The 23,453-nt window shown below is 54.8% G+C and overlaps 1 protein-coding gene across 7 annotated transcripts in view; it reads right to left on the reverse strand.

Annotated features, from left to right (window-relative positions):
• Positions 1-12,495: 12,495 nt before the first annotated feature.
• CYLD (CYLD lysine 63 deubiquitinase) overlaps positions 12,496-23,453 on the reverse strand; it is a 33,125-nt gene continuing 22,167 nt past the window's right edge. For all 7 annotated transcript variants that reach the window (XM_059668082.1, XM_059668081.1, XM_059668080.1 and 4 more), the window contains 8 exons: positions 23,188-23,310; positions 21,991-22,082; positions 20,906-20,972; positions 20,374-20,506; positions 20,110-20,218; positions 14,627-14,745; positions 14,192-14,408; positions 12,496-13,090 (listed from right to left, as the gene is read on the reverse strand). In XM_059668082.1, the coding sequence (XP_059524065.1) occupies positions 12,906-13,090; positions 14,192-14,408; positions 14,627-14,745; positions 20,110-20,218; positions 20,374-20,506; positions 20,906-20,972; positions 21,991-22,082; positions 23,188-23,310 (1,045 nt within the window). In that variant the 3' untranslated portion in view covers positions 12,496-12,905. The remainder of the gene's footprint in view (positions 13,091-14,191; positions 14,409-14,626; positions 14,746-20,109; positions 20,219-20,373; positions 20,507-20,905; positions 20,973-21,990; positions 22,083-23,187; positions 23,311-23,453) is intronic.

Below are 23,453 nucleotides of genomic sequence, written 5' to 3' on the forward strand. Positions count from 1 at the left end.
CCCCCTTTCCCCGGCCTGAGCAATGCCGCCTGGAGCAGGAAGGAACGCTGCAGCCGCACGAATCATCACAACCCAGCTCATTGCAGGGCCCCCCCGATTCTCGAACGTGTCCCGCCACCCCCTGAGGCCGATGTCGCCGTTACCTTCAGACAGGAGAGCGCGGGGCTCAGAGCGAAAAGCTTCCGGGTCCCACGGTTTCCGCGAGGTCACATGAGGTCTCGAACCCATAGCTTCCTCGAGGTCGCGGGAGGTCTCGAACCCAGACCTGTGAGTCCTGGGCCTCTGGGTCTGCAAAGAGAACCCCAATAGGCAGGGTTAGCGGGCCTGCCTCGTTCTCCAGCGTCCAGACCAGCACCCGCCCAGAGTGGCCTAGGCCCGGCCAGGGCAGCCCCTGGGGGCTGGGCAGGCAGCTGGCTCCCCGTCGGCTCCCTCCACACGCTCCACAGCGATGGTTTCACACGTCCCCTCTCCAGACCCGGCTCCTCTCCTCCGCCCTCCCCCTGTCCCCACGATCACGTCACACCCTGCACCCCACAGAACACGAGGAGCACAGGAGAACACAGCTCATGCCCCCGCCGGCCCTGTGCACACGCCTGCACCTGTGCCTGCCCTCGGCCCCACCCCCACCTTCGGGCCAGCCCCTCAGGCTCCCCCAGGGACCGCCCTCCCTCAGTTACCCCCTCTTCCCTGCACCTTCGACTCTCCCCCCCCCCTCCCCCGGCTCTGCCAGTCACCCTGGGGACACAGCTAAGAGAAACACACACACAGAACCCGGGGGCCTGGAGGAAACCTCGACATCCCCCCTCCCCGCCCTCCTGCCCAGCGCCCCGAAAAGAGAAGCCATGTTTAAAAGAGAAGTAACAGCCCTGCCGGCGGGGCTCAGTGGCTGAGCATCGACCTATGAGCCAGGAGGTCACGGTTCGAGTCCTGGTCAGGGCACAGGCCCGGGTTGGGAGCTCCATCCCCAGTGTGGGGCCTGCAGGAGGCAGCTGATCCATGGTTCTCTCTCATCTTTGGTGTTTCTATCTCTCTCTCCCTCTCCCTTCCTCTCTGAAATCAGTAAAAGCATACTTTAAAAAATAATAATAAATACATAAAGAGTTGTGTCAGTATCCCACCCCTCGAGTCCCTGGGACCACTCCCGGGACCGAGTCTCCCAGCCCAGGTTCCCTGGAAGCCGGGTCCGCGGCAAGGATTCAGGTGCACACGACTGCCCGCCGGGATTCAGGGAGACAGGAGAGGAGTGGGGGGCCGGGCGAGGAGGGGACCGCGGCCAAGGGCAGGCTGCCTGCGCCACGCGATGGAGGGGAGCTCGGGGTATGACTCACACCACAGCCAGGCCCCTGGACGCCAAGGTCCTCTGCACCCCGACCAGCCAGGCCCTGGTAGCAGCCGCCCTTGCTGCGCTGGGGCCACGCCACGCACCTCCCATCAGCTGAGGGCGGTTCTCTGGAGGAGCGGCAGCTGCGGGCGGTTACCAGCCCACCCCCGGCTGCTGGCCCAGAAAAGGGCTTAAGGGGGAGACGCCCGCATCCTGAAGGCCCATCTCACGCAGAGCTCGCATAACTCACGCGAACTGTCCCAGGAGCGGACACGCTGCCCCTCGGGAAGCACAGCCTGGCCACAACAGGGAACGCCTTCCCGCCCCCTGCGGCGCTTCTCAGAGCAGGCGTTAGGGTGCTGGTTTGTTCTTCTTCAGAATAAATGGGTCCCTCCATCCTCCAGCCAGGGCACTGGTGTTTAGGGGTGTGTGTGTGTGCGTGTGTGTGTGTGTGTGTGTGTGCGTGTGTCTGTTTTAAACTCACCCTGGAGCACCACTATCACCCTTGTAACAAATATACCGGGGTGATGTGGTTAAAAGACGAAAGCGTATTTTGAATCACAAAATCAGTCACGAGGTTACTCATCAAGTCAGTGATGACAAATGCCCGGATGATGTTGTTAAAAGACCAAAACCTATTTTGAATCATACAGTCAGTCCTGGGGTTCCAGCAGTGGAACAAGGAATGCAATAGGAACAAGGAAAAGTAAGAAATAAGAACTGTACCTTGGAAAGGGAGAGATAAAACTGCTTTGTCCACAGTTACCATGATCATCTACGTAAGAAAAAAATCTACCCTAGACACAGAGATTTTTTTTTTCTACCACAGAATCTACCAAAAGCAATTAGAACTGATCTGTGAGTTTAGCATAGTCACCGAATGCAAGACCAATACAAAATAATAATAATAATAATAATAATAATCAGTTCTATTTCTATGTGCTGGAAATAAACAATGGCAGCGGTTCTCAACCTGTGGGTCGCGACCCCTTTGGCGGTCGAACGACCCTTTCCCAGGGGTCGCCTAAGACCATCCTGCATACCAGATATTTACATGACGATTCATCACAGTAGCAACATGACAGTGATGAAGTAGCCACGGAAATAATGTTATGGTGGGGTCACAACATGAGGAACTGTATTTAAAGGGCCGGAAGGTTGAGAACCACTGAACAATGGGAATTTGAAATTTTAAAGTTCCGTAACCATAGCTCCCAACATGATGAGAGAGTGACGGGTGAATCCAGCGCTCTCTGCGCGGAGTTCGCGGGCTGAGAATGATGAAGTGTGGCTGAAAGGAAAAAACGTTAAAGGCCAAAATAAGGCAGAGACAGACCATGTCCATGGACCCGAAGCCTCGGCGTTGCCCAGGCCACTTCCCCCAGACGTCTGCACTCAGTCCACTCCATTCCGACCACGGCTCCCACAGGCTCCGTGTGGACATGGTCAGGCAGCTCCTCAATCGGCTCAACGTGTCTGTGTCGGGGGCGAGTTCCCCAGCCAGGGACGCGGCCCCTGTGGGTGCAGGGGACTGGAAGACACGCGGGTGACAGCAGGCATGACAGACAGAGCAGCCGGACCCCGGCCGGTCAGGGGCGCCTCATAGACACGCTCCAACGAGGCCTCGCGCCAATGAGAGGTGCCCGTTCTGCATTACCGTCAGCAGGCTGCACAGGGGTGCGCCTGCACAGCTCCTATATGGCTACTGCTGAGTCACTGCCCTCCCACACACGTAGGGCGAAGGGGCCTTTAACATAGCCCTGCCGCCGTGTCCTCGCCTGCACGCGTGGGTCTGGCGAGTGGGCCTGGAACCTCTGGCGTACCCCCGGTCAGGGCCCCCACAGGAGGGAAAATGAAGGACCTAGAGGAGCCGAAACAGTTTTGAAAAATAAGAGCAAATCGTGCAGGAATCATACTAATTTCACCCGTACTATGAAGCTGCCTCCTGTAACCATGGTGGGGCGGTATTTGCATAATGATAGTCAGATCAATGGATCGAAGAGTTCAGAAATAGCCCCGCACGTAATGGTCAATTTTTTTTATTTTTTTTTTTTTTTGCCGAGGTGCCCAGGTCATTGAGCGGGGAAATAATACCATTTGCAACGAGGCACTAGAAAGGGCATTTCCTTTACAAAGAGAAGGGACCCCCACCCTTACTTTGGACGGTATGCAAAAATTAACTTGAAACGGATCATAAGCCTGAGAGATAAAAAGAGAAATGACTAGACGAAAACAGAAGACATGTGTGCACCCTGGGTGTAGACCTGTGACTCTTAGGTAGAAAACAAGAGGCATACACCGTCGTCAAAATGGAAAACCGCTCTTCAGAAGACACAGCTAAGAACATGGAAGGACAAGCCACTGATCGAGAAAAAATATTTGCTAAATATTTTCAACTGAGGCGATGTCACCATTGAGGGGGCAAAAATGGGTTCTCGGGGGACTGAAAGCATCTTAAATGTTACATTTGGGGGCCCCTCAGAGAGCCACGGGACAGACACAGACACAGCATATCTGCGTTTTAAATGTCGGGGAGGGGCGTTAGGAAATAAAGTCTAAAAGGCTCCTTGATGGTGGGGATCAGTGGGGGTAATATAAAAAAATATATTGAACCCGGCTGGCACGGCTCAGTGATTTAGCATCACCCTGAACCCGGAGGTCACGGTTTGATTCCCAGTCAGGGCACATGCCCAGGTTGTGGGCTCGATCCCCAGCGTGGGGCGTGCAGGAGGCACCCATCAATCATTCTCCCTCATCACTGATGCTTCTATCTCTCTCCCTCTCCCTTCCTCTCTCTGAAATCAATAAAAATATATTTAAATATGTGTGTGTGTGTGTGTGTGTATACACACACACACTGGATAAAAGTCTTGTATCTAGAATCTATAAAGAACGCTCTCAGAACTCAATAATAAGACAAGGAATCCAATTTTAAAATGGGGGAAAATCTGAACAGATACTACACCAAGAAAGATAAACGTTGGCAAATAAGTCCATGAGAAAATGCTCACCGTGGTGGGTCCTTAAAGAACTGCCGACAGGCCCTAGCTGGTGTGGCTCAGTGGGTAGCGCGCCGGCCTGTGGACTGAAGGGTCCTGGGCTCTATTCCGGTCAAGGGCACATGCCCGGGTTGCGGGCTCGATCCCCGGTGCGAGGCGGTGATGCTCTCTCATCACTGATGTTTCTCTCTCCCCCTCTCCCTCTCCCTTCCTCTCTGAAATCAATAACAATATCCTATCTAATAAAAGAGAAACATGGTAATTGGCGTACGACCGATACCCTTTTCATTGGCTAATCAGCGAGATATGCAAATTAACTGTCAGCCAAGATGGCGGCCGGCAGCCAGGCAGCTTGAAACTAACATGAGGCTTGGTTGCCTCAGTGACGGAGGAATCCAACATTCCCCGCCTGCACTGCCTCTGAGCCTGCAGTTTAAGAAACTCTGTAACAAATACGCCCAACTTCAGCCAGCAGATTCGCAACATTGTAAGCAAAGGCCAGAAACCTACTTTCAGCCGGAGGCCTAAGAGCTGGAGCCAAGCCTCAAGCTAAAGCTGGCCCAGAATTAAAAAAAAAAAAAAGGAAAAAAGGAGCGTTTGGGAGTTCAGTCACCCCCAGCCTGAAAACAGCCCTCAGCCCCTCACCCAGACTGGCCAGGCACCCCAGTGGGGACCCCCACCCTGATCCAGGACACCCTTCAGGGCAAACCAGCCGGCCCCACCCGTGCACCAGGCCTCTACCCTATATAGTAAAAGGGTAATATGCCTCCCAGAACCGGGATCAGCGGAGCCGTGAGGCCTCCCGGCACTGGAATCAGCATGACAGGGGGCAGCACCCAAACCCCCTGATCACCCTGCGGCTCTGTGTGTGACAGGGGGCGGGGCCACAACCTCCCTATCCACCCTGCTCTGTGCCTGATAGGGGGGAGCTCCCCAACCCTCTGATCAGCCCTGCTCTGTGTGTGACGGGGTAGAGCCATAACCTCCCCCTCGGCCCTGCCCTGAGTGTGAGAGTGGCGGCGCCCCAACCCCCTGATCCGCCCTGCTCTGTGGGTGATAGAGGGCAGCGCCACAACCCCCTGATGGGCCCTGCTCTGTGTGTGACAGGGGGTTGCTCCACAACCTCCCCATCGACCCTGCCTTGAGTGTGACAGGGGGCGGCGCCCCAACTCCCCAATTGGCCCTGCTCTGAGCCCGACCAGGGGCTGCACCTAGGGATTGGGCCTGCCCTCTGCCACCCGGGAGCAGGCCTAAGCCAGCAGGTCGTTATCTCCCGAGGGGTCCCAGACTGCTAGAGGGCACAGGCCGGGCTGAGGGACCCCCCCTCCCCCCCCCCCCGAGTGCACAAATTTTTGTGCACCGGGCCTCTAGTATTTTATAAAAGAAGAAGAGCTGCTGATGGGAACTGCAGTGCGAAGGCGCTGCACCTGGGAGAGGGGGGGGGCGGCTGCAGCGCGGGAGGCTGGCGGCCCCGCGGCGGTGGGCACGCGCGGCCTTTGATAAAGCTCTACAGACCCTTACCTATGACTCAGCCACCCCACGGCCAGGCATTTCCCCAAGAGAAACGGAAACATGGCCACAGAAGGCCCTCTGTTCTCAGGCCTGTGGCAGCGCTATTGACATTGGCCTCGACTAGAACAACCCCAAGCTGTTAACCAGTGCGCGGCCGGATGGAGCGCTGCTGAGCGCTGGAAGGGACGACCCCTCGCCGAGTGCGGCCACGGGGCGATGAGGGCACGCGAGGCGTTCCGGGAAGGGGAGGCGCCGGGCCCATCGTGTGTCCTTTCTCTGCTATTCGAGAAAGGGCAACGCTGTACGAACAGGCACATAGACAGCTGTTGCCCGGGACGAGGGACTGGGCGTGCACTGAGTGCGGAAACATATGAGGGAATTGGTTTGGGGGGGAAATGTTCTATATCCCCCCCCATCGTGCCTGTCACGTGACTGTACTGTCAAAACTCGCTGAACTGTACACTTTTTTGTTGTTGTTAATCCTCACCTGAGGGTATTTTTCCATTGATTTTTTTTTTTAGGGGGAGGGAGAGACGGAGAGAGAAACATCGATGTGAGAGAGACATATGGACTGGGTGCCTCCACAAGCACTCGGGGGGCGAGGATCGAGCCTGCAACCAAGGCGCCTGCCGTAAACGAATGAAATATTCTTCAGCCCGTGCCACGTGCACGGGGGAAAGCGGTTTGCAAGGCACTTGGACGTGTCTAATGTAACACGCCACCTGCTAATGTGCCTGGAACGAACCTTATTGTGGAAGTGGGCGTGGGCGGGGCAAGAAGAAATTGGGAGAGAATACAGAATCGGGGGGTGTGTTCGGGCTGCGTGACGGCATCTTGACGTTGTCACCGCCCCAAACCTAATACTAAAGAGGAAGTCCTCCCCGTCCCTTTGGGAAACCGACCACACCCTCCCGAGTTGTAACCTTGGGAGGATGTGCCCTCCCAGCTCTTCCCAGAGGGTTTCCTAGAGAAATGCCAGGGTGTGTGGCTGGCCCACAGGAGCTGTTCGTAGGCAGGTGCCAAGGGCTCCTGCCCCCCCAGCCCCCGCGCCCCAGACCTAAGTAAAGCAACAGGGCTGCTCCCACAGAGCCGGCAACCTGGTGCAGGAGCCGGACGGCCACCCGCTAGTCACACTCATGTCATGCGACAGCTGGGGCAGGTACCTGGGCTGTCCAGAGAACCCATGCTCGGGGGACTTGATGGAGCCTGGGTGTATCAGGGAAGGCCTCCTGGAGGTGGTGACGCCCTAGCAAAGCCCAGGGGGTGGTGGGAGGAGTAGGCGTGGACCAGGCCAAGGGGTAGCATCGCAGCTCCTGGAGCAGGGAGAGGGAGGGGCGGGGCTGGAGCCGCAGTGGGCCAGGTGAGCTCTGGGGGATATGGGAATGAGATGCGGGGAGCCCTGTGCGGGGGGTTGGGGGAAGGGACAGCCATCGGGAGGTGAGCGGCCGGGTCTGGAACCTTCTACCCCCACCCACCCCAGCGGCCATAAGGGAGTCCCCATGCTCCCCATTCATTACCTGACATAACTAATTGCCTGGTGACATTTCCCATATTATAGACAAACGTGAAGTATGGGCCCAGCTGTTCCCCTTCTCGTCACCAGGAATCGGTTGATAAATATGTTTATTTGAGGTCAGCCCGGCCTCATCCATTAGAAATATTGTTTTTCTAAACATTACATTGATTTAATTTAACTCTAATCAATTTAAAATGGTTCTGACAATTAACAAAAGCTTCAAATATGACCTTAAAGTAATAGGATTCATTAGCTATGTTGAGGATTAAACTTACCCTAATAGGGCAATTTTTCTTCCGAGGGTATTCGGGAAGCGACGAGTGGTCAGTCAAAACGAGATCAATTATTATAAATTATACAGTTAGAGTTGATTATGTATCCCCTGCTAATTTGTCTAAAGAGGGGTCTCCGACGATGGGAGTAATTTATGAATAACTAGCTCTCCCCCTGCCCGGGCCCCGCTTCCCGCAGCAGCTGCCGGGGCCTCCGCAGCCACGCGGACGCTCTTCCGGGGCCGCCCGACGTGCGCTCGTTCAACCCGTCACTAATCGGCACAGTTACAGCTAGAGACACGACGCCGGGCCCTTGGCCCTGTCGTTCCTGACAGCGGACTCGCTCAAAGGCGTCTGATCAGAACTTCATAGGGGAGCCCGGGCGCCCCAGGGCCAGGCTCGGACAACAAAGGTGCCTGGAGGGGCGGCTGGTGGCTGGGGAGGGAGCGGTTCTGAGTTTCCCTCCAGCGGCCCAGGCCCCGGGCGGGAGGAACACAGGCTGCCCGTCGGGGCTATGCCAGGGACAGACAAACGGAACTCAATTTTTGCCAGAATCGTGCACATTCAGAAAGCTCGCGTCTCCTGAAAGTTTCTGGCTGAGGAATCAGAGCCCATGGGGCTGCCTCGCCCACTCCCTGCCCCGCACCGACCCTTTCTCTCTCATCCGTTGCCCGCCTGGCCCTCCAGGCACGTGGCCTTGAGGACCGGGGGGCTGGGACACGCGGAGAAACAAGGCCCCGAGAGAGACAGTCTCCCAGGAGCCCCGATGGCCAGGCTCCACTGGCCCAGGCGGGGCTGGTGTCACGGAGGATGTAGGCGGGCTCAGGGACCGAGGGGAGGTGGCCTGCCCATGAGTGGACACTCCCCCTCCTGGACGGCGGGGGCCTGAGAGAGGAGACTGTGGGTGGCCCCGCGCTCCAGGCTCCCGGGCTCCTGAGCGGCTGGGTGAGGCGGGCCCCGACCGCTGGGCAGCATGTCCGCACTGGGTCGCTGGGTCAGCAGGTGAGTCTCAACATACCTTTCTCAATCCTCAACACTCCATCTTCTTTCACTCCACAACGTTCCCTAAAATCAACTTAATAAACTTTATTAAAGTTTTAAGTCAACTTCGCACTGTACGTGCGCGCCCGCACGTGGTATTTTGTGGAAGAGCCACACTCAAGGGGCCAAGGAGCCGCATGTGGCTCGCGAGCCGCGGTTTGCCGACCACTGGTCTAGGGCCGGGGGGCGGGGGAGGAACCCACAAGGGAAGTCGGTGGTCCAAGGAGGGTCTGCACCCACCAGACCTCACACCCTCACGCGGGCCACAGGGGGTGTCATACAGCAGCGAGGGCCTGTGGTTTGTTTGGTTAATCCTCCCCTGAGGCTATCTTTCCCATTGATTTTTAGAGAGAGTGGGAGGGAGGGAGGGAAACAGAGAGAGAGAAACATTGGTGTGAGAGACACATCAATTGGTTGCTTCCCGCACGGGCTGGGAATCGAACCTGCAACCCAGGTACATGGCCTTGACCAGGAATCGAATCCAGACCCTTGAGTGCATGGGCCGCTGCTCTAACCTGAGCAGCACTGGCCAGGCCAGCAGAGGGCCCCTGCAGGTCCGAGCTGGCTAGGACACCCCGTTTGTATCAGGGATGGAGGAACTGAGGCTCAGAGAGAGGCCGCTCAGGCAGGAAGGCAGTGGCCTCCGGTTCTGGAACCTTCTCAGTGCAGGTTGTGGCTGAGCCTCGGGATGGGAGGGGACTGGCCTCCCCCCCCCTCCCCGCCCCCCCCCCCCCCCCCCCGCCTAGGAGCCAGGGTGCAGGGAGTGGGAGCGCTGGGGAGACGGGGTGACCACAGCAGCCCTCCGTGTGAGCACCTGTGGTGTGGGCTTTGGGTCTGTCATCACTTCATCCACACGGCGCGGCGAGCGAAGGTGGGAGCCAGGACCTGGGCACGTGCTCCCGCTCCGGCTCGCACACAGGGCGCCTTGCGTCAGCCTCGCCTGAAGGCCCGCGCCCTCTGGGCTCTGCTGGAAGAGTCTTTCCCACCGAGGGCGGGGCTCCAGGACGCGGTGTGCACAAGAGCCACTGGGGAGGTGAGAATGCAGTGCCAGGGCCCTGTGAGGGCGGGTCCTGTACTCGGGCAGGCTCTGAGCTCACCCCCATGACTCGGAGGAGGGGCCCAAAGACCACTCTTCAGGGGACACTGAGGACAGGGGGGCTGGTCTGCATCCTCAGGCCCTGCCGGCTCCCCGCAGAGGCTAGCACCGTAGGAGGCTCACAGCAGAGGTGGGTTCCCACGCCCCCGGGGTCCTGCTGTGCGCCTGCTGTCCTCCCAGGAGCTGTGGGCTTGTCCTTCGTTCCTCTGCGCATCCTGAACCCACCGCACACCGAGCGGACGGCGTGCGCCCAGCAGATGGCGCTACCTCGTCTGAAACACGGTTTGTGGAGGGAGCCCGCAAGCTCAAGGTGGAGGGAGAGATGGAGGAAACGACACACAGGCAGGCGGACCGACACCCCCCTCCCCGCCCGCACCCCCGCTGCCCTGAAGTGACTCAGAGCAAGCGTCGAGCCTCCTGGATGCACTTTAAAATCTGCCGCATTTGCTTTCAAACATCACCTGCTGCTTCCGGAACCTGGGAGCCCGTGGTGGCTGGTTGCAGCCAGGAGCCAAGATCTATGACGTGGCCATAACCTGTTACGGCCACACGATGGCGATGGTGCGCCAGAAGGATGGGAGGCCTTTTTTAAAAAACTCGGGAAAAAGGCGATCTAAAGACTTGAGTGTGACCAGAAGGTCAGGTCCTGGGAGGAGACACGGTTACACTTGCACCTCGCAAACCGTGCACACGCAAACCGTGCACACGCAAACCGTGCACACGCAAACACAGTTTCCAGTTCTAAATCCTGATGAGCAAGAGCTGCAATGTCTCCACTTCTGAGAGGAACCATGGGGACCCAGAGGCTGGGACAAGATGTGGGGCCGGGAAGTCATTCTGGCCACACCCACAGCAGTGAGCGGGCAGGGCTCTATGCAAAAGAGGCTGAAAGTTGCCCGGCTGGTGTGGCTCAGTGGTGGAGCGCTGACCTATGGACCAGGAGGTCACAGTTCAATTCCAGGTCAGGGCACGTGTCCAGGTGCTTCTCTCTCACCATTGATGTCTCTCTCCCCCCCCCCCCCACCCTCTGCTATGAAATCAATAAAGATACTTTCCTTCAAGGCTGAAAGTTCCTTCTCTGACTCAGCAAATATTTGAGCACCTGCTGTGCGCCAGGCACTGATCCCTGTGCTAAGAAAACCGAGTCCCTGCGTCCGGGGCGAGAGACCCCAGCGCACCCTCCGCTGAAGAGCTGGCCCCGGTGCCTCAGACGCGTTTCAGACCATCCCCCTGGCTCGCCAGCGCCAGCTGATAAGCTGTCAGGAATGGTGTGAGCCAGCTCGTCAATGATATTCACTTCCAATTATTAAAGTTAAATGATATTCGCTCCCAATTAAATAAGTTCTATGGCAAAGCTCTGAATAAGCAAGTCATATTTAAAACTCATCGCTTCCTAATCGTTTTACATTTGACAGTGACCTAGGCCAGGGGCCAGCCAATTCCGTAAGGACCGGAGAGCAAGCATTTCAGGCCGTGCGGGACGTCAGTGTCCGTCACAACTGCCCGGCTGTGACACTGCACTGTTAACGCACGCGTGTCCCGGGGAAACGTTATTGACAAGCGGCGTGGGCTGGGGCTGGCCTGCGCCACTGCTGACGGCGCCTGGGCCGGGCTCAGGGACTGCTGTCGCTGGCACCTGTGCGGCGGGAATGCTATGTGCTCCCGTGCGGCTCCTACTGGCTCTCCTCCCGGCCCCGCCTCCAGCGACGTCACCCTGCCACCCAGGGCTCCGCACCCCCAATCTAGTATCCATCTCAGCACCTACCCAAGCTTTCCGCAAACCCGCATGCAAAAGTTACGTGCGTTCATTCAAAAATGAGAAAATTACAAGATGGGGGAACTTTGGTACACCCTTATGGCTGATGAAGCTAATGAGTATTGGCAAGTGGAATGATGAGACCACAGGGTAGACCTGCCTTTAAAAAACACCTGCAGGTCTGAGAAGATTCTCTCTGTGACTTCTGGACATTGTTCTATGTAATCATATGTTACATGGACATACAGCTCTTCTGTCCTTCTGCATGGCTAGGAAGGCATTCCAGGAAACCATGCTCGGAGCCACACATGCCACGGCACACGCTACAGCACACACCACGACACACGCCACAGCACAGACACCCACGAGCCACGGGCTAGTCCACAACACCCACTGTTGTCTAGACACACACCATGCATATTGGCTACGAAAGCACCATTTTCTGCTCCTTTAATCGGGAGGATAAAGCTGCTGCTACCGTGTAAATAAAACTGCCGTTACTTCAACTGAGATCAGCTGAACGTGGTGAGGGGCAGGCTGCCCGGTGATCAGACCCGAGCGCTGGGCAGTCCGACTCGCGTGGCAGAGGTTGGGTACCTCAGGCATCTCTCCAGGGCGTGTCACTGAGCCACGCCTTAGGCCAGGTTCATCTCCTATGGCCACGGATCTGTGCAGGGTGACACCTGTCACTCCAGGCCTTGAATAACCCGTGCCCCACGCCATGGAACAGCCTCAGGACGAGCGCTGCCGGCAGCCCGTCGCCATGCTGAGGAGCGCCGACGGCTGTACACGCTAGTCCCCCATGAACGTCACTCAAAAATGGACGCTTTGTGACAGAACCACTCGTTTATGTCAACCCCAGAACAAACGGGACCGCCCCACCTGGGGAGGTGGCACTGTTCCGACCCCTTCAGCAGCACCGGACGCCGACGGGACGCCGAAGCGACGGGCCGATCGATCAGCCCCAAAGAAAACGCACGCGTCAACTCCACACAACTTTAATAGCCGATGGAAAGCCGTCTCTTAACAACACCAAACATTTCTTCCTCGCGGCAACCGTTAGCTACAAAGGACAGCGATTTCACATCCTTGGTCCGTAAAGAAGACGCGTTTATTTACATTCTCGGTGGACGAGAAGAGGTCTGACCCGGGCACGAGTAGGACGATGTGTTCCAAAGAGATCACGTGATCACCGCCCTGGACTTAAAGCTTCCGCTTTAATAACTGCATGTAGATCTTAAACGCCAGAGTGCACACGCTTCTCATCAGAGACTCCAGGAACACAGAGCAGCTCTTCTCTGACGGGTCCTCCCACAGCGACCCCCCTGCCGCCAGGACGCGGGCGGAGCCCCGGGCGCAGGGCAGGCCGTCGGGGCGGCTCTGCACCCGCCGCTACTTGTACAGGCTCATGGTGGGGCTCTGGTACATGCACATGTACGCGTCGCACAGCAGCCTGCGCGCACAGCCCTGGATGCGCCGCGTGTCCAGGGAGTGCAGGTCCTCCGGCGACATCTTCAGGTACTCCCGGACCTCGGGGCACGGGGTCACCTGAGGGATGTTGAAGCCGTTCTGACCACCTGTGGACAGGAAGAGCGCGGCTCAGGGTCAAGTTCTCCACCCGCTGCTGCCCGCCGCCCGCGCCATCTCACACCTGCAGCCCAGGGAGGGGGAGCTGCCAGCATCTGGGCTGACTTCACTTCTGATTCCTAGAAGTTAAAGCCTCTTTTGCTCTCAACGGTGTTATTTTGTTTTATTTCTGAGGGGATTCTGGGGCCAAGAGTGAAGAAAACTGGCGAGAGGACACAGCCTGAGCAAAGCCCTCACCCGCCTCCCTGCGACCCCTGTGCTCAGTGGGCGATAATGATACAGACAGATGCACAGCGCTCAGCTGCCCGACACGCACGCCCCTCGCCATGACCCTGCAGGGGGCGGGGGGCGATCTAGTGGAATGAGCACTCTCTCTCCTCCATGTAACTGCTCCCGCACCCCCATATCCTTCCCGCAGAGCCTGGTCCTCAACACCCGGCGACCAGGCTCGTGCAGAAATGAGGAGCCTGGGCCCGGGGGGACGAAGCTTCGAAGGAAGCCCCTCAGCTGACAGAAGCTCAGGGTCTTCCATCAGGGGCGCCCCCTGCCTGGGGGGCAGCACAGCATCGCCCTTTAGCAGCAGGCCCGCGAGTGCAGCCCAGGCCTCAGACCCTCACCCGCTGTCCCTGGGGCCTCCCCACACTGTCCCCACGGACGTGGCCCCACGGGAGCTGAGAGTGAGTGGTTACCGTCCCGGTTGGCCATGCTGTCACCCGCTGTCCCTGGGGCCTCCCCACACTGTCCCCACGGACGTGGCCCCACGGGAGCTGAGAGTGAGTGGTTACCGTCCCGGTTGGCCATGCTGTCACCTGCTGTCCCTGGGGGCCTCCCCACACTGTCCCCGCGGACGGGACGCAGCCCCACAGGAGCTGCGAGTGAGTGGTTACCGTCCCGGTCAGCCATGCTGTCACCCGCTGTCCCTGGGGGCCTCCCCACACTGTCCCCGCAGACGGGACGCGGCCCCACGGGAGCCGAGAGTGAGTGGTTACTGTCCCGGTCGGCCATGCTGTCACCCGCTGTCCCTGGGGGCCTCCCCACACTGTCCCCGCAGACGGGACGTGGCCCCACGGGAGCCGAGAGTGAGTGGTTACCGTCCCGGTCGGCCATGCTGTCGAAGAAGAGCCAGGCGGAGTCATCCCGGCCGTACTTGACGAAGGCCACGTAGTGGCTGGTCTCGATGCAGAGCACGGCGAACAGCTCCATCTTCTGGCAGGGGACGCAGCTGTGCCTCCACTCCCGGTCGGGCAGGTCTTTGGGCAGGGACACCGGGTTAAACTTGTGGTTCAGCCTCTTGGGGTGAAGGTGGACCTACACGGAGCAGCACGAGCCAGGCTCAGGGAGGCTGCTGATGGCTCCACTCCCTCGCCCTGACTCCTCCCGGGCCCGCAACGCAGTCCTCACGGGAGTCTGCCAGGTGCACACAGGCAGGAACCCTGCCCCCTGACCGTGAACTTGCGGGCGTTCATGATGAGTGGAGAACTCCGAGCCCGCCGCCTGCGGAGTGCGCGCGGCCGCGGGGGGCTCACCTGGGTGTTGCAGTCCTTGCAGAACTGCTTGATGGTCCCGGCCGCGATGTCGGGGTCCTCGTAGCACTCGCGGCACTCGTACACGGCCAGCCCTCCGCAGATGCGGCACTGTCGGGGGGCTGGGGCGGGGGGGGGAGGGGCCTTTAAAATGCACTCTTTCATGAAAAAGATTAAAACCTTAAGCTCTAAAAAGGACAATGTTCATGGGCTCAAAACAGGCTCTCCCCCCACCACACACACGCCCTCAAGCTTTAAACTGGAGTTCCGTGGATTCAGGATAACTTTAAAAATTTATCTGACCAAATGACAATTTTTTAAATTAATATGTTCTAGGGCGCTTCCCCCGAACTATGAAGAGTCTATTGAAGGACTTTCAATGATGCAGGCGGCACAGGGAAAGCTGACAGCACCCCGTTTCAGTTAGCGAGAGAGGCCACCGGCAAAGCACGGGCACAGCCTCCATCCTCCCGCCTCGCACGTCTACACAGCTCTGTGTCCACAGCTCCTTTCTCCAGCCTTTACATCTGCACGTGTACAATGCTGTGTGTGTGTGTGTGTGTGTGTCCACAGCTCCTTTCTCCAGCCTTTACATCTGCACGTGTACAATGCTGTGTGTGTGTGTGTGTGTGTGTGTGTGTGTCCACAGCTCCTTTCTCCAGCCTTTACATCTGCACGTGTACAATGCTGTGTGTGTGTGTGTGTGTGTGTGTGTGTGTCCACAGCTCCTTTCTCCAGCCTTTACATCTGCACGTGTACAATGCTGTGTGTGTGTGTGTGTGTGTGTGTGTGTGTCCACAGCTCCTTTCTCCAGCCTTTACATCTGCACGTGTACAATGCTGTGTGTGTGTGTGTGTGTGTGTGTGTGTGTCCACAGCTCCTTTCTCCAGCCTTTACATCTGCACGTGTACAATGCTGTGTGTGTGTGTGTGTGTGTGTGTGTGTGTCCACAGCTCCTTTCTCCAGCCTTTACATCTGCACGTGTACAATGCTGTGTGTGTGTGTGTGTGTTCACAGCTCCTTTCTCCAGCCTTTACATCTGCACGTGTACAATGCTGTGTGTGTGTGTGTGTGTGTGTGTGTGTCCACAGCTCCTTTCTCCAGCCTTTACATCTGCACGTGTACAATGCTGTGTGTGTGTGTGTGTGTCCACAGCTCCTTTCTCCAGCCTTTACATCTGCACGTGTACAATGCTGTGTGTGTGTGTGTGTGTGTGTGTGTGTGTCCACAGCTCCTTTCTCCAGCCTTTACATCTGCACGTGTACAATGCTGTGTGTGTGTGTGTGTGTCCACAGCTCCTTTCTCCAGCCTTTACATCTGCACGTGTACAATGCTGTGTGTGTGTGTGTGTGTGTGTGTGTGTCCACAGCTCCTTTCTCCAGCCTTTACATCTGCACGTGTACAATGCTGTGTGTGTGTGTGTGTGTGTGTGTGTGTCCACAGCTCCTTTCTCCAGCCTTTACATCTGCACGTGTACAATGCTGTGTGTGTGTGTGTGTGTGTGTGTGTCCACAGCTCCTTTCTCCAGCCTTTACATCTACACGTGTACAATGCTGTGTGTGTGTGTGTGTGTGTGTGTGTGTCCACAGCTCCTTTCTCCAGCCTTTACATCTGCACGTGTACAATGCTGTGTGTGTGTGTGTGTGTCCACAGCTCCTTTCTCCAGCCTTTACATCTGCACGTGTACAATGCTGTGTGTGTGTGTGTGTGTGTGTGTGTGTGTGTCCACAGCTCCTTTCTCCAGCCTTTACATCTGCACGTGTACAATGCTGTGTGTGTGTGTGTGTGTGTGTGTGTGTCCACAGCTCCTTTCTCCAGCCTTTACATCTGCACGTGTACATTGCTGTGTGTGTGTGTGTGTGTGTGTGTGTCCACAGCTCCTTTCTCCAGCCTTTACATCTGCACGTGTACAATGCTGTGTGTGTGTGTGTGTGTGTGTGTGTGTCCACAGCTCCTTTCTCCAGCCTTTACATCTGCACGTGTACAATGCTGTGTGTGTGTGTGTGTGTGTGTGTGTCCACAGCTCCTTTCTCCAGCCTTTACATCTGCACGTGTACAATGCTGTGTGTGTGTGTGTGTGTGTGTGTGTCCACAGCTCCTTTCTCCAGCCTTTCTATCTGCACGTGTACAATGCTGTGTGTGTGTGTGTGTGTTTTCACAGCTCCTTTCTCCAGCCTTTCTATCTGCACATGTACAATGCTGTGTGTGTGTGTGTGTGTTCACAGCTCCTTTCTCCAGCCTTTCTATCTGCACGTGTACAATGCTGTGTGTGTGTGTGTGTGTTTTCACAGCTCCTTTCTCCAGCCTTTCTATCTGCACATGTACAATGCTGTGTGTGTGTGTGTGTGTTCACAGCTCCTTTCTCCAGCCTTTACATCTGCACGTGTACAATGCTGTGTGTGTGTGTGTGTGTGTGTGTCCACAGCTCCTTTCTCCAGCCTTTACATCTGCACGTGTACAATGCTGTGTGTGTGTGTGTGTGTGTGTGTGTGTCCACAGCTCCTTTCTCCAGCCTTTACATCTGCACGTGTACAATGCTGTGTGTGTGTGTGTGTGTGTGTGTGTGTCCACAGCTCCTTTCTCCAGCCTTTACATCTGCACGTGTACAATGCTGTGTGTGTGTGTGTGTGTGTGTGTGTGTGTCCACAGCTCCTTTCTCCAGCCTTTACATCTGCACGTGTACAATGCTGTGTGTGTGTGTGTGTGTGTGTGTGTCCACAGCTCCTTTCTCCAGCCTTTACATCTACACGTGTACAATGCTGTGTGTGTGTGTGTGTGTGTGTGTGTGTGTCCACAGCTCCTTTCTCCAGCCTTTACATCTGCACGTGTACAATGCTGTGTGTGTGTGTGTGTGTCCACAGCTCCTTTCTCCAGCCTTTACATCTGCACGTGTACAATGCTGTGTGTGTGTGTGTGTGTGTGTGTGTGTCCACAGCTCCTTTCTCCAGCCTTTACATCTGCACGTGTACAATGCTGTGTGTGTGTGTGTGTGTGTGTGTGTGTCCACAGCTCCTTTCTCCAGCCTTTACATCTGCACGTGTACAATGCTGTGTGTGTGTGTGTGTGTGTGTGTGTCCACAGCTCCTTTCTCCAGCCTTTACATCTGCACGTGTACAATGCTGTGTGTGTGTGTGTGTGTGTGTGTGTCCACAGCTCCTTTCTCCAGCCTTTCTATCTGCACGTGTACAATGCTGTGTGTGTGTGTGTGTGTGTGTCCACAGCTCCTTTCTCCAGCCTTTACATCTGCACGTGTACAATGCTGTGTGTGTGTGTGTGTGTGTGTATGTTCACAGCTCCTTTCTCCAGCCTTTACATCTGCACGTGTACAATGCTGTGTGTGTGTGTGTGTGTGTTCACAGCTCCTTTCTCCAGCCTTTACATCTGCACGTGTACAATGCTGTGTGTGTGTGTGTGTGTGTCCACAGCTCCTTTCTCCAGCCTTTACATCTGCACGTGTACAATGCTGTGTGTGTGTGTGTGTGTGTGTATGTTCACAGCTCCTTTCTCCAGCCTTTACATCTGCACGTGTACAATGCTGTGTGTGTGTGTGTGTGTGTTCACAGCTCCTTTCTCCAGCCTTTACATCTGCACGTGTACAATGCTGTGTGTGTGTGTGTGTGTGTGTGTGTCCACAGCTCCTTTCTCCAGCCTTTACATCTGCACGTGTACAATGCTGTGTGTGTGTGTGTGTGTGTCCACAGCTCCTTTCTCCAGCCTTTCTATCTGCACGTGTACAATGCTGTGTGTGTGTGTGTGTGTGTGTGTGTCCACAGCTCCTTTCTCCAGCCTTTACATCTGCACGTGTACAATGCTGTGTGTGTGTGTGTGTGTGTGTGTGTCCACAGCTCCTTTCTCCAGCCTTTACATCTGCACATGTACAATGCTGTGTGTGTGTGTGTGTGTGTTCACAGCTCCTTTCTCCAGCCTTTACATCTGCACATGTACAATGCTGTGTGTGTGTGTGTGTGTTCACAGCTCCTTTCTCCAGCCTTTACATCTGCACGTGTACAATGCTGTGTGTGTGTGTGTGTGTGTGTCCACAGCTCCTTTCTCCAGCCTTTCTATCTGCACGTGTACAATGCTGTGTGTGTGTGTGTGTGTGTGTGTGTGTCCACAGCTCCTTTCTCCAGCCTTTACATCTGCACGTGTACAATGCTGTGTGTGTGTGTGTGTGTGTGTGTGTGTCCACAGCTCCTTTCTCCAGCCTTTACATCTGCACGTGTACAATGCTGTGTGTGTGTGTGTGTGTCCACAGCTCCTTTCTCCAGCCTTTACATCTGCACGTGTACAATGCTGTGTGTGTGTGTGTGTGTGTTCACAGCTCCTTTCTCCAGCCTTTACATCTGCACGTGTACAATGCTGTGTGTGTGTGTGTGTGTGTGTGTGTGTGTGTGTGTTCACAGCTCCTTTCTCCAGCCTTTACATCTGCACGTGTACAATGCTGTGTGTGTGTGTGTGTGTGTGTGTGTGTGTTCACAGCTCCTTTCTCCAGCCTTTACATCTGCACGTGTACAATGCTGTGTGTGTGTGTGTGTGTGTGTGTGTGTGTCCACAGCTCCTTTCTCCAGCCTTTACATCTGCACGTGTACAATGCTGTGTGTGTGTGTGTGTGTGTGTGTGTCCACAGCTCCTTTCTCCAGCCTTTACATCTGCACGTGTACAATGCTGTGTGTGTGTGTGTGTGTGTTCACAGCTCCTTTCTCCAGCCTTTACATCTGCACGTGTACAATGCTGTGTGTGTGTGTGTGTGTGTGTGTGTGTGTGTTCACAGCTCCTTTCTCCAGCCTTTACATCTGCACGTGTACAATGCTGTGTGTGTGTGTGTGTGTGTGTGTGTGTGTGTCCACAGCTCCTTTCTCCAGCCTTTACATCTGCACGTGTACAATGCTGTGTGTGTGTGTGTGTGTGTGTGTGTCCACAGCTCCTTTCTCCAGCCTTTACATCTGCACGTGTACAATGCTGTGTGTGTGTGTGTGTGTGTGTGTGTGTGTTCACAGCTCCTTTCTCCAGCCTTTACATCTGCACGTGTACAATGCTGTGTGTGTGTGTGTGTGTGTTCACAGCTCCTTTCTCCAGCCTTTCTATCTGCACGTGTACAATGCTGTGTGTGTGTGTGTGTGTGTCCACAGCTCCTTTCTCCAGCCTTTACATCTGCACGTGTACAATGCTGTGTGTGTGTGTGTTTATAGCTCCTCTTTACAAAATATCGACATGACCTTTTACTTAACGTCACATCATCACTTTCACACTACGGGTCTTCTAACACAGGACGGATACACCGTAATTCATTTAACAGCTCGCCCCTTGGTCACATACAAATTGCTTCTAACTCTTACTCAGGCACCAGTGAACCTGTGTTCTCTGACAATGTTCTCAGAATGCATTCAGCCGCGCACTCCCAGCGGCGCAGACACGGATGCCTGCGGAAGGCCTGCACCCGCTCCCCTCGCAGTGGAACCAGCAGAGCGAACAGCGCTCCCACTCACTGTCTTCCAGCAGGTCTGTGATGTTCAGCTCCAGGGAAGGGAAGATCTTCTTAAACAGCTTAAAGTCCTTCCCGAACCGAGGCATCTGGATGATCAGGCATGACGGGGCCTGGAAAGGGGAGTGTTTTAGAATCCAAGCGCTGGGAAACGTTCCCTGCGCGCCCGGCCTGCGTGGCTCAGTGGCCGAGCGCCGACCTGTGAACCAGGTCAGGGTTTGACTCCCGGTCAGAACTTCCCTATAAAACACCAGCCATGCCCACTGACCTCGGCGAACTTCAGGCTGCTGTTGATGAAAGACCATTCCAGCAACTGTTGGATTGTAGGAACGCCAACTTTCTCATTTTTTTCCATAAAAATTTGATAGAAGTAACAATCTTGTACTTTTTGACCTGCTGACCTGAAAGAAAACCCCAGAGTTTCCTTGTGAAATGCTTACATCACAACGTGAATGGCTCCAACAGTGTCGGAGAACAGAAAACAGCGCATTTGATGTGCAACTTCTGACATCAGACCAACAGGGCAAAGGCAATAACTTAGATAAAATAACTAAACGTCTCTCTCCCCAGCCACCCATTAGTCCAGGTCTCGGGATTCTGTTTTTATTCAATACGTCCCTGAGTGAATAAGTTAGTGCTGCGGAGAAGACGACGGTGGGAATTAATGTGCTTGTGGGACGGAGCCCGGGGAGACCCTAACGCACGGATGTGACGTAACCCCTGAGGGCCTCGTCGGCAGCCGATGGCAGAGGGGACAAGATGTTTCTTTTCCAGGGTGTCTATAAAAACGTGAATGTTACCTTATTTTTAACAATGGCTCCACCCTTAAAATATGATGAAACAAGATATTCAAGAATTCTTCAGGATCTAGGAGAAAATAAAAAATCAAATAAGTCCCTGCCAAACTTTTAAATCATTCTATTTTTTATAACAGCCATCTACCTATACTGAATCCAGTTTCATAGTCAATCTTATTTCAATTAAAAGCACAGTTCTCATGTTTTCCTAACTAAAAATACAAAGGATATGATAAAATATTAAGTTCTAACTTTGTTATGATATTATTGCATTTGAAAAGGTATAATCATTCACGCATGATGACATAATTTTAATTTCTTTTGAGGGGTTTAAGGTCAGTGGAATGAAGCCTGTAGTACGTACGACCTTGTATTTTCCTGACACTTAAATAATTACCAAGTCTCTAAGCATTACCGCTAGTTCCACCATGCTGTGAGCACGGTCAGAGTCAGGAGCTGCATCTCGGAGGAAAGCCGGCAGCCACGAACAGACAAAGCGCTGACTCTGACCGTAACGTCACCCTTGGCGGCAGGAGGCTCCGTGGGACGGTGTGGCTGAGCCGACCACCCTCCCGGGGAGAGGGGTCGAATGGGCCGCTGGATGGGAACGCTGGGAAGGAACACTCCCGGAGACCCACCGCCTGCCTACAGCCCGCCCGCTGCTCACGGAGCCCTCTCTTCCATATTGCCACTCCCTTTAGAAGAGAGACAGCAGTTTAAAAGGGGGAGCAGTCCGGCCGGCGTGGCTCAGTGGTTGAGCGTCGACCTACAAACCAGGAGGTCAAGGTTCAATTCCTGGTCAGGGCACATGCTGGGTTGCGGGCTTGATCCCCAGTGTGGGATGTACCGGAGGCAGCCGATCAACGATTCTCTCATCGTTGGTGTTTTTATCTCCCTCTCCTCTCCCTTCCTCTCTGAAATCAATAAAAGTATATATTAAAAAAATAATAAAAATTAAAAATAAAAGGGGAGGAAATTGTACACCGCATGGACGTGTCTGTTTAAAACCTCCTCCCCGCGCTGCAGGGCCGTCACGTGGCAGGGCGCCAGGTCATCTTAGGGCAGGTCCTGGGAGGGAAGACAGTCACCTTTCTCTTCAGAGGTAAATCCTGATGCAGCCCCAACTTTTTCAAGTATTTTCCTCAGTTTCATAATCTTTGTGGCACACACATATCCATATCTATGTTAGTAAAAATATGAATTAATACTGGCACACACATTCAATTCACAGAACATATTTTGATAATCACAAATTCCTTATATAACTTCAGCAGGTCATAAATCAATAGGCTAGACAATTATTTTGAAAACTACACTTACAGGCTTCTTTTTTTCCTTTTTATTGCTTTACGGGGGTGAGTTTGAAAAGTTAAGTATCTGGAATAAGAATTATCCCAGACACTATTATACCCTAAAATTAACTACCACATACTAATACAAGAAAAAATACTTTGATTTTATGATGACTGGTTAATGCTATTTGCTTAAGAAATCAGAGCTAACTTTATAGAACCGAATATGTAACTTTGAGAGAGAGAGAGAGAGTCCTTTTAGTATTAAAGCATGAGACAGCCACCAGGAGGCAGGGCAAAGGGTGGTGCTAAGACACTGAAAATCTAAAACGTGCTCTCAAACGCGCCATCGTCATGTGACACTTTTGCTCGTGTCTATCTGAGCACAGGGTACATTCCACACCGTCCACCCGCGACAAACTCTTCTCCAGCGGCTGCAGAAGAGACGCGAGAGGCCGCTGTGGGCTGCCCAAGGGCCGCTCAGAACTGGCTGATCTTTTTTAAATTTTTTATGTTAAGTGCTAGGTGCTCACTATATGTTGGCTGCAGAGATAAAGAATGCACGAACACTCACTACCCAACCAATAAAACTCTCCTTGGCTCCTTTTCTCCCAAATGAAATCAGGCTTAAGCAGCCGGAGTATCATTTGGACTAAGAGGCACAGTGACTGCCGCGGCTGCACTCGGTTCTGTGAGGAGAGAGGGGCCCGCCGGCTCGGCTCTCCCGCGCCTCCTGCCTTGCCACCCCGTGGCGCCGTCCCCCACTGCGCCCACGCTCCGGGACACACGCTGCATGCCACACCTCGGCCAGATCCAAAATTAAATGAGTAGAGGCAGTACCAGGACCAAAGACTAAACACATCACTAAAACTCCATCAAGAGAATACATCCCACCCGTTTCGTATTAAATAAAAACCAGGCGGAAACTAATAACTTTACCAAGAAACGGCCGCTAGGACGCCGTGCCCAGGCAGCAACAACGGCCCTACTCACATCCGCAGCGGGTTGACGATCTCCGTCCGCAGCAGCTCCTGCGTCTCGCTGTAATACTCCACGTCGCCCTTGTCCTTGGGCCTGAGCAGCACGGTGTCCAGAACGGAACTGAAGGCGAACAAGCTGCAAAACACAGACAGGACTTGTCCTCGGCGGAAAACCCGTCACCATTGCGAGAAACACACACTGAAGGGAATGTGCAGACCAAGCCGCCACGGCTGGGGAACAAACCAGAGAAATCCGTGCTGTCCATGATGCGGGGTCCC

The sequence above is a fragment of the Myotis daubentonii genome, chromosome 15 (assembly GCF_963259705.1).
Source record: "Myotis daubentonii chromosome 15, mMyoDau2.1, whole genome shotgun sequence".
Taxonomy (NCBI): domain Eukaryota; kingdom Metazoa; phylum Chordata; class Mammalia; order Chiroptera; family Vespertilionidae; genus Myotis; species Myotis daubentonii.